The following is a 10,905-nucleotide window of genomic DNA, read 5'->3' as shown; positions in this document are numbered from 1 at the left end:
TGAAGATGTATATCCTGTAGCAGAACTTTTACTTTAAAAAACCAAACAAAACAAAAACCAAGTTGGTTATTTCCAAAAGTGTTCCTATCAATTGCATCATCCTGCAGTTTAATTGTATTGGAGGTTATTTCTGAGTTTATATGAAGAAATTAAATGAGAAAGTTGAGCTGAAATGTATTTAAGAAATGTATAAAATTAGATTTAGCAATTCATACAGAAAATGACTTTTAATATATGATAAAAGGCGACATTTATTAACTTAAAAGGAATTAATAACCATTTCCAGGCTTCAGCATGCCTTAGACATTCTTTCCCTCAGTTAATCAATTAAACAGAAAGCTGAAAACATAAGTCACAATTCAGTGAGCACATCACTGCTTTCAGAGATCCATGAGCATTAATTTCATAAGAGCTGTCCATTAGCAAACATTTGCCTATGAGGTAAGCAATGAAGATTATAAAGATACTTAGGGCACTTGTCTATGTTGCTGTATTTTGGATGCAGTACTTGAGTACTGAAAGATTGGCTTCGAACCAGCTTGGATTTTTTTTCTTCTTTGCCTAAAATTATAAAGAACATTTTTTAATATGAATATAGCATTTCCTCAATAATTAAGAACACTTTTAAATATATTTTTCTGTCAATCTATGGTAAATGAAGGAACGAAATGATTTAAACACTTCAATTAAAAAAAATAAACCTTAAGTAACTATTTATATATTACAGAGTGAAACAAAACTAAAAACCGTAGAAATACATTCCGTTCTAACAGAAGTATCTTTTCCTCCGTGCAGTAGGTGTAACTTGGGTCCACAGATGTCAGCAGCAGCTTTGCTGGGGTTTAATCTGATGATGTGAAATCAAAGTGTTTCAGTGAGTTTTTGAACTCTTCTTACCTGCTGATGTACCAGAAGAGCTTCCAGAAATAGAGAGATTGATACTTTTTGCCAACACTGATGATGTTTTACTGTCTCTACCTACAAAAAAAAAAAAAACAACCAGTCCGGTAAAATCCCTTCCCTCTTAAAACTTAAATTTTTATAAAAGACAGGACATAACATATCAGTCCTGGAGCAAAGAGTAATACTATCTAATCCAGTGCTACTAGCACTTCAGATATACCACAGACAAGTACTTACACTATATCCCAAAATTAAAAATAACGGAGAACTAAAACTGTAATGTATTTTATTAATAAAGCCAAAATAAAATGTGTGTGTTATTATATATTATACATAATATGAGGCCATTTTTCATAAACAACTTCATTAATGCATAGAAACAATTTTAATGTCCAATTTCTAAATCTCTGTTCATTGTATAGTGTCTCTTTCCTGCTCCTTTCTCTACTACCTTTGTAGAAGAGTAAAGCATGCATAAACATGTACACAAATAAACAAACTTACGTTTCTTTTCAAACATTTTATCATTAATATTTGTAGATCTTCCTTCATTTTTCTGCTTCTCTTTTTCTAATTGTTCCTAAAAGAATGAATAATTTTCTTAGATATTACTGAGGTAAAAGTAAATAAACATGTTTCCAAGTAACAGTTCATTTCTACTTTCCTGCTCTACAATCCCTGATGAATATCCAGAGAACCAATTAAGTAATACAGAAAGAAATCAGGGTACAAATCTCATTTTAAAACCACAATCTGAAGAAAGCTCAGAGTTGAAGTTCACATCTAGAACTTAAAATTATGCCTGGCTTTTGGCATTTTTTATATTCAAAAAGATACAGACATTGGCAGCTGGCAATGTAAAAATTTTCTGTAACACAGACACCCTGAAAACAGAACAGGCAACACTTTTATTTCATACAAGTCAATGAAAATGCTTTTCTTAAATTTTAAGCTGTGTCACATATATTCAAACTTTATAAAGATCTAAAATTAACATCTACAGTTGATAAATCTTTATGACAAAATCAACTATGTAAAATTGTTCAGGTTCATGGAGTTTATTTGCCCTTCTGTAATACTACCCAGCCTAAAAATATATTCTATTTGATGAGTAGATATCACACCGGCTTCAAAAAACTATACAATATTAGCTTATTTTCTATACCATTTTCACAATAAAAGTTAAGTGAACCATAATTGCTCTAATCTATATTTTTCATGTCACTCTAATTACTACCCAGTCAAGAAAAGAAAGAGGTAATTAATTCAGGTCAGGGTTGCTGGAAAATAGTTCCTACAAAATCAGCTACTAAAATGAAGAAAACTTACTAACATATTCAGTATTAAAATCTTTAGCAGTCAGATACATTTAAGTGGGTTTAATGGCTCTTCATCTGTTTGGGACTGCAACATGTGACAATTCACTGTGTGCCTCTCAGGTTCCCCAAAAGCATCACAGACAGTGCTAATGAGGCTTTTGTGATACAGAAGGGTGGCACAGATCAGTGGCCTATACCATAAAACTTCAAGTGCTTTTCTAAAGTGCAGCTGTAGAAACAGGGTAAAAACTGATGTCATCATACAACACACAGTAGCACTGGAAGCTCTTTTGCACCAGGCAAATCCTTTCAGTACAGAAGCATTAACTGTATTTACCTGCAGACTGCCTGAGCCAAAATCAAGACTTTGAGTGTGTGTGTGCAGGTCTGAGAACCCAGCTGGCCCAGGACACTGGAAGTGGCACGAAATCTGTGGCTCAGGTATATTTGCTCATACTGACCTGCAATACCCGTTGACATCAAAGTGGATCACAAAGGCAGAAAACAAGGACATTTTTGGGACACTCCTGAATCTCTTCTGGTTCACTACAGTTCATTTACTACAAGTCAGAGGAACCATATTAACAATTTTAGGATCTTCTGAATCCTGTCAGCTGCTCAGCTTCTCCCACCTCAGGCTGGAGGGGAGGCAGCAGATGGGAGGACTGCAGAGGTCGAATTTAGGCTTTGTGGAGATGTGGTGAAGATATAAGCTGTGTGCTGAAGTGCCTACTGCACCTTTTGCTTTTTTGTCTTTCCTGGCTAATTGGAAAGCCTGTAACACAGAGCATTCTTCAGCTTCCTTGGGACAAAAGAAGTTATGAGATTAATTTCTTTGCCTAGGGAAGCTGTATGTGAACTCTGAGATGTTTCATTGGTCAGTTTATCATATTATACATGGTATTCCTCAAGAAACTCAAGTTTGCCTTTCTAATTGATACAGCAACATTTAGGTAAAGAAAAAAATGTTACATGTTACTTTGAAGGACTTAACCCTATTATAAAGTGTAAAATGAAACCACACACAGATAATGAACCTATCAGGTCTCTCCAAATACGAATTTCCCCTACCTTAAAATTACTGCCTCATTAATATGGAGCTAGAAACTATATTAAAATAATGACAGTGTACTGATAAAATATACCATTTCCAAAAGAAGATGTTCTTGCCTCTCTTTTTCTTGATCCAATAAATCATTTTCGTAAAATCTTTTCTGAAACTTCAAAATAAAATCAATAAAAATAAAAAATCACTACATGAAAATGGAAACTAAGAGTAGTTGATAAGTATTAAAGTTAGTAAGTACTTACAGCATCCACAGAGATCTCCATTCTGTCCAATTCTAACACTGTCTACAAAGAAAATTAAACCATTATTTATTATTACTCTACCATGGCATGCCATACCATGAAGTAATTGCCTTTTCTTCCTACATATTTGAAGCCTATGCTTTTATTTTTGTGGCACAAATGCAGTTTAAAAGCATCAGAGAGTATTCTCAGAGCCCTGCTGAGACTCACAATGAATAGATTCACAGAATATCTGTATGGAAGTCAAAATACACTCAAGGAAGCACCACAGCAAGAATAGCTGTAGCACAGGCATAGGAACCAGGTCTGAAAAAAAGCAACTCAGGAACCTGTGTCTAACTCAGAAGGTTCCACACAGGTGCTCACCCAGTCTCTCTCCTGCAGACTGGCCCTGTAAAGAAGCCACCTACTTGAGCCATTTCACTTGATGGTTTCTAAATTTGAGACTAAGCATGGACATCCCTTAAAGATGTACTTTTTTGAATATTCACATTAAAAAAACATTTGTAACGCTTTAAAAGCCTGCAAATGCTTTGTCTGTATATTTTAAAATATCTAGTCTAACAAGATATCTCTGTCTCACAAACCTGATGAGTTTTACTAGAATCAACATTCAATCTTTCTCTAGTCTTTTTTTTTTTTCATAAATGATCATTGAGCCAAAATCCTGAATTTGAATCACTACAAAATAACTGCAATATAAGTAACCAAGGAAACATTAACGCTCCTAATATTCACAGAACATACTATACTACATCATCTTTTAATTGTTCAAAATTACATAATAGAGAATGGAATTTTTTAATCTCCTGGTCTTACATTGAGAAAATCCACAGAAAGCATAACTTTATTGTCATCTTAACTTTCAGTGATTAACCCAAGATTAAATGCTGCTTAAAAAGAAAACGGCTTACCCTTTTCACAATAGTCAAGACATCTTTGTCTTTCTCTTGACACAGAAGTTTCCTTATACATAATTCCAACTGCTGAAGTAAATGTTTATCAGTGGGAATCTTCAGAGTAGATTTGACTTTTGGCAACAAACAGCACAGCTTCATTCTACAAAAAAAGTCCCAAACAAACAACCCAAATATTCACCTTTTGATGCAGATGCTTAATATATATCATTTATTCTCAATGTATTGCATGCTAGCACTTGACACAAAATAATTAAGTGGTCTTATTTTTCAGAAGTGATTGTTGCTTATGTGTTGTTTCCAGACATACTGTTTTCAAAAAGTCTCCACAGATCATAAATACAGTCCATAAACATCTTTGGTTTGTCTGGGTTTCTTTTTAAAATCTAGAAAAATAAGGAGACCTCTGGATTTTCCAAGTGATATGCACACCTAACTTTATCAGTTACCTACTGACCTGCTTCTGGGATGTTCTAGCATCATTCCCACACTCTCCTGCATCTTTAATAATGGTCATTCTGAAGGCTCTTTATGTTTTCACTCAAGTTCCATTACTTAAACAAAACATAAAACTTTTAACAGTATTTCTTAATATATTATTTATAGCTTTTTTTCCTGTACACTGCTACATATTCTGCATACCTGACATTTGCCACTGGGTCATGGGTAAGTTCAAGCACAGGTAAAAAGAAGTATTTACAAAAGAATGATTTTGAAAACAGTTCCATAATGAATTCACAAGTATCTAAAAACCGAAGTCTGTTCCAGTAACTTTTTCCTTGGCCCAGTTCTGAAAAATAAAAATTTGCAGATATTATCTGTCAAGTTTTCAATGTCAGATAGAAAACATTTCACAAGCTGACCTTTCACTTAAAAGATGATAATCACAGGCATCAAAAGATATATTCTCCGCCTATTTCAATCCTTTCTTTTAGTAAAAAACTAACATTCTAAATTCAATTAATTCTGTCAGTGAGTACATGAAAAAGCAACAGAGCAAGTGAACTAGCTACAGTGTTAAACAAAGTCCTGTATGCCTTTCAAACCATGTCACAGGAGTATCAAAATTACTGTGTAAACATCAAGGAATGTTAATGAGGACTGTTAAAACTCCTAAGCTATCTTTCAAACACATAGCATACACCAAAACATCAAATTTAGGTGACTGATTAATAAATTAATTTCTGAAATTTATTATGCTGAAATCTCTAGAGAATTTTACTTCTACAGCAGAACTCTGTTTTTTATATTGCTGCACCCACAACTTAGTAATTTTGACTAAAAGAAGTAGGGTTGGAAGGGTCTTGGCATATTATCAGTTTTTGCATTGCCTCTTCCCCAAGCCCTTTATATAAACTTATATAAGCTCCAGCTCTATTCCTCACATAGCACAGTACATTTTGCTGGTGATAATATGAGCAACTGAATGTCTTCCAAGTGTAGTCCCTCCAATGATGGATGGAAATTACACTGAATAAATGTAACTGTAAATAGATCTTCAGCCAAAACTAACTTTCATTTCTCAGTAATGGAGGAAAGATCATCTCTTACGTTCGATCAGTTTCTGAATAACCTCGTGCCTCTGTTCCTGTTTGCGATTGTAGCGCAAATAAACGCACAGAGTCCGAGCAGCTGCCTTCTGCACTGGCAGGACATTCTTGAAAGAAATAAAGGGAACACAGTTAAATGTATCTGCAGGAGTATGACTAAAAACTTCTACAGAATTAGAAGAAATATAGCTAAAAAGTAGCCTAACTTTTTGAATTTTTAAATAAATGCCATAACGTAAGGGAGAATTAGGAAGTTTGGTCAATTCATGAAACACCTGCTTCTTTATTCCTTCTGCCCAACTTGTAGATTTAACTATTTCATAAACACCTTAAAATATTCCATGTTTGGCAAGGCACCTTCTGTACTGCAGATGTTAGAAATAAAATATACATCATCTTCTTTTACAACAGTTTTTATTCTTGAATTAACTCACTAAAATTTCAGACTAGTAGCTCTAAATGAAAATTTATTTTAGAAATGCAGAGTTATATCATAAAGAACAAACACTAATGTATGGAATCAGGAAAAAGAAGGCATATTTCAGAGGAAAAGGTTTTGATTCAACTAGAAACAAACTGATGATGAGCACAAGGAAAGGAAGAAGTCCTGGGTAAGAGGAAAACTCTCAATCCAAATTTTGCTCCTCAAATGGGGGCAAGTTTTCAGCAAAAAATCTCATAGAAATAATGACAGGGTTTGATATACCATATGAAAAGGATAGGAATTTAATATAACACAGGAAGTACTACACAGAGCAAATATCCAGTGGTCTAACTTGAATTAACAAACCAAAACAAATGAGAAAGCGACAGGTGGGCTCACGTTTGTCAAAATGATTGTCAACATCCTGTGCAGAAAACGGTAATAGATCTGATCACTTGATATGATATGAGGGAGACAAGCATATTTTTGCAGTAACTTCTCATGTGTTCTCCATTTTAAAGAAGTCGCTGCTCTCTGTTCTGCTGTCGTTAATGCAGGAATCAAGTCAGGAATAGAGAGTAACTAGAAACAGAAAGATAAACAATAATTTTACATTTTCAACCTGTGTGTCTTGTCACTCTACTTAAAAAGAAAATCACAACAATAGAAAAAGGGAAATCTAATACAAAAGGTATTTTAGTACCTAGCTAAATACACTTTCATCTCTAATCCCTTCTGACAAAGGCAAACTAAACACCGTTCTCTTTGGAACACCCTTTTACAGATATTAAAACCATTACGCCAACTCTCCTCAGCATTCTCTTTCTCAAAGCAAATGAATCCCAATTCTCTTTTATCCTCTTAATCTTTGCAGTTATTGTTCTCAATCCCCTAATTAGTTCTAGTAGGAATTAATTTTAGTAGGAATTGTACACCTTTTCTCAGAAGAAGGAAAAAATTTTTAGTAGCCAAGCTAAATTCCCTTTAATAGTAAGAAAAATTATAAACAAACTGCCACACCTGGCATTGCATTTTCTATATGTTACATATATTTACAGCTGTAAACAACTGACAAATTCAAATTTTTAAATTACAACTGTCAACTTCTTCATGTACAAGAAAATAAATTTCTTCAGTTCTTATACTACTACAACATCTCAATTTATCATACATTTAGGAATTATGCTCAAAAACAGCATCCTTTCTGCTCCATCTTAGAGGTGAGGAGTCAGGGAATAAACCATCATCCAGAGCCACAATTAAATTAGAAAAGATGGGAGCTGAGTACAGATCTCTTAATTCAGTGTCTTCACTTCAGGAAATAGACTTTCTTCTAGCAGCAGCCTGAAAATGGCACCCATGAGCAATTGATACATCAATATGAAAAAATTTAAAACAGGTATTAGCTATTAATCCCTTAACACAAAACCAAGTTTTGTTTTCACTTAACTGTGGTTAATTAGAAAAAAAAAATGTATAAACTGTTCATTTTCATATTACCTCTAATCTTTTCAAATTTTTTAATGTTAAAGCTTATAATGTCAACAATAAAAAAAAAGAAATGGAAACTTTGTATCTCTTCAAAGCAGAAACTAATCATGAAAGCCTCTTCCTACAAAATTTGTCTGAAATTTATTACTACCCTCATTTAGAAAGAAAACTTGAAAAACCCCATGAGAATACCCACCTTGCTTTCTGATCCATTGTTTTCTCCTCTATTAGTCATTAGTTCAAGGATTTCAGGAAGGTGACCTACCAGGGCATCTAACACCTATTTAAAGAAAGGCTGCATGAAAGAGGTCTGTAAATTAACTCTATTTTTAACTCTCACCAACATATCCCTGCTGACACCTTTCAAGTTACTGCTCTCTCATATTGAAAGGAAAATGGAGATTAATTGCATTGATTAGTTGCATTGATGACTGATATTTCAATGCAGTAAGTAATATAAGTATTACAGGTCTCAGTTTTTATTTATGTGATCAGACAAGTTTTCTAACTGGAGCAGTCTCACTTGCAACCAGAGAAACCAGTATCAAAGGAAATGGTGATTTTTTTTTTCTTGAACATGTCTATTTTTACATGCTAAAAAGCCTCACTGTGCTAACTGCAATATAACTGATTCATGTTCTATGCAAGTTACCATGGACCAAAACTCTTTCTGTAAATCTTGATCTTCAAACCATACACAACTTCTTTATCTCCTCCTCAACTGGACAATAAAAATGAAACAAAGCAAAAGACCTTGAATCCTATCAACTATTATTTTAATATAGTACCAAACCCAAAGCTTTTTAGAGTCTGCAAGGTAAGAAATAATACAGCAATTAAAACTCTTTAGAATTAGTATTTTTAAAAGCTAATAAATTTAGTGTGGGTTTACTAAATTCAAACACCTTCCTATTTTCCTCCTTTTTATTCACAGAAGGCTGGCATCTTTATGCAGAGTCTGTGCAATAGAAGTAAAAAGCTGTTAATAATTTCAAATTGTTACTCTGCTATGGTAGTGAAGAGTTATTAAACATGAAGATTATCTGCCTCGATGTAACAAGCAAAAAAAGTTCCAATAAAAGTGTATTACCTCCAGTGACTCATCCTGTAATAGCGCAACCAGTTCTTTATGTATTGTATACACATCAGAATTTAAAAGCTTAGCAACCTAGAAAATGACAGTAAGATAGCAAGGTGAAACATTCTTTAGTTCTATGGCACAACACTGCTTTCTTACTTTACAGCAAGCATGAAGAGACACAGAAAAAAGTGTTTAATATCAGCTGCCTAAAGTTGTGTACTTTCCCACTGATCACATTAAAAACAAGCTTATATAAAGAACATGAGACAAGAAACAGGTCTATTATCTAACTATGAAACATTATTTTGGAATTAACTCTATTCACATTTAACAAGAATTTTTTAGGCTGCACTGCAAGGCTAGAAATTTCCTTGAGGAATATTCAAATGCTGTAAATTAGGAGAGTTAAGAGTCATCCTGCTGTATAATTTACAGAAGATGAAATGCAAAATTTTCTTATCCTATGCTGGATTTTAAGTTTCCCCAACCTTCCACCTGAAGTTTCCACTCCTTACTCCTTTTGCTTTTTGACTGTGACTCACGTGATTCATAAGTCTTATGTACATTTTTAAAAAACACCAGCAGTCCATCTCCATGCTATTAAAAAGCTTTTATAGCAAGCATAACACAAACTTGAGGAATTAGATTTTTTTTTGCCACAAGAAATATTTAGATGATTTTTTTTTAACGTTCCTTTAAGCCAAGTGAAAATAAGAGCTTACTTCCAATCAAGATGAAGCTTTAAGGAAATGGCTACAAGGACTTATATTTTTTGGAAAGTAATCCAGCTAGCAGGGAATGCCATAAATTACTCATTTTTGCCTGTCAGGTGGTTGCCTAGTTAAACTGTTAAAATTAAATCAACACATTTAGACCAAGGTATAATTTACAGATTTTTTTCAATAAGCTAAAATACTTTCCTTATATTTAGGCAGTACCTTAATAGTGCTATGCAGCTAAAACAAAATATTATGTAGAATTGATGCTAATTTTACAATTTCAACAATTATGCTGGACTGTCATTCATTAAAAAGACATCAATAGATAATGAGAACTGGAAACCCATAAATCTTTCTTACAATGGTGGAAGTAAAGCCATTTTTCCCTCCACTGTTCATTTAAAAGTTAATTTAAATGAACTGCTTAATTTACCAATTTCCCCAGCAAAAAAAATGGGATCAAAGCTAAGCTCAAACACTGAAACACAAGAGTGTTATGAAACACATTTTAATTTCTGGAATTCACTCCATAGAGTTAATAATACCTATGCATTTGTACATTTTTTTCATTGCTCCTTACAATCTGACCTAGCAGTAATCTCTTGTAGACAAATGTCACATAACTTAAATAAAATAATGTGGGTAAATTTGCTATATACAGAGGTTAGAAGGAACCAAACACCCTTGAAAAACTAAATAATTTCAATACATTTTCTCATCTCTTTTTATTTTGGTTGAATGTAAGCTTAAAGACAAAAACAAAATAAAATAAAACCATGTGAGCAGTAACAAAGAACCATTGTAGACTTACTTCAAAGAAACTTATGGCCATGGTATATCTGACAGGAACTTCAGGGTCATGACAAAGGCAGAAGAATATAGAATAAAGTTCTAAATGGAAGTTCTTTGGATCCACAAAAACAATCATGGCCTGTGGAAGGATAAAGTCCTTTTTAAACTATGCAGCTAAAGCATGACACTAGCAGAGATTATCATATGAACTTGAGAGGAAACAGGCTGTTATTTTACAGAGGAAGTGTGGAGGTTTTGCTGGCCTTGTTAAAACACAGGCACCAGACAAAATCCAGAGCTGAGAACTAAACTGAATTTATTTATCCTCCAGATATGCTGCAGGCTCCTTTTTTTGAAGATAAAGACTAAAACCATGAGATATAAAACTTCAGATTTAT

The 10,905-nt window shown here is 33.5% G+C and overlaps 1 protein-coding gene across 2 annotated transcripts in view; it reads right to left on the bottom strand.

Moving 5' to 3' along the window:
* Positions 1-10,905, bottom strand: part of PPP4R4 (protein phosphatase 4 regulatory subunit 4) — a 58,310-nt gene that overhangs the window by 7,070 nt on the left and 40,335 nt on the right. Inside the window, exons 11-23 of one of the 2 annotated variants that reach the window (XM_005417855.2) lie at positions 10,527-10,646; positions 9,006-9,083; positions 8,112-8,195; positions 6,824-7,006; positions 6,002-6,107; positions 5,093-5,240; positions 4,448-4,592; positions 3,534-3,575; positions 3,368-3,442; positions 1,408-1,483; positions 898-978; positions 468-561; positions 1-31 (exon numbers count right to left, since the gene is read on the bottom strand). The exon at positions 1-31 is cut by the window's left edge and continues 37 nt beyond it. In XM_005417855.2, coding sequence (XP_005417912.1) covers positions 1-31; positions 468-561; positions 898-978; positions 1,408-1,483; positions 3,368-3,442; positions 3,534-3,575; positions 4,448-4,592; positions 5,093-5,240; positions 6,002-6,107; positions 6,824-7,006; positions 8,112-8,195; positions 9,006-9,083; positions 10,527-10,646 — 1,263 coding nt within the window. The remainder of the gene's footprint in view (positions 32-467; positions 562-897; positions 979-1,407; positions 1,484-3,367; positions 3,443-3,533; positions 3,576-4,447; positions 4,593-5,092; positions 5,241-6,001; positions 6,108-6,823; positions 7,007-8,111; positions 8,196-9,005; positions 9,084-10,526; positions 10,647-10,905) is intronic. The other variant, XM_031066328.1, reaches the window with a different exon arrangement.

This window comes from Geospiza fortis, unplaced genomic scaffold (genome assembly GCF_000277835.1).
Source record: "Geospiza fortis unplaced genomic scaffold, GeoFor_1.0 scaffold23, whole genome shotgun sequence".
NCBI lineage: Eukaryota > Metazoa > Chordata > Aves > Passeriformes > Thraupidae > Geospiza > Geospiza fortis.
This window is presented reverse-complemented; position numbering and strand designations above follow the sequence as displayed.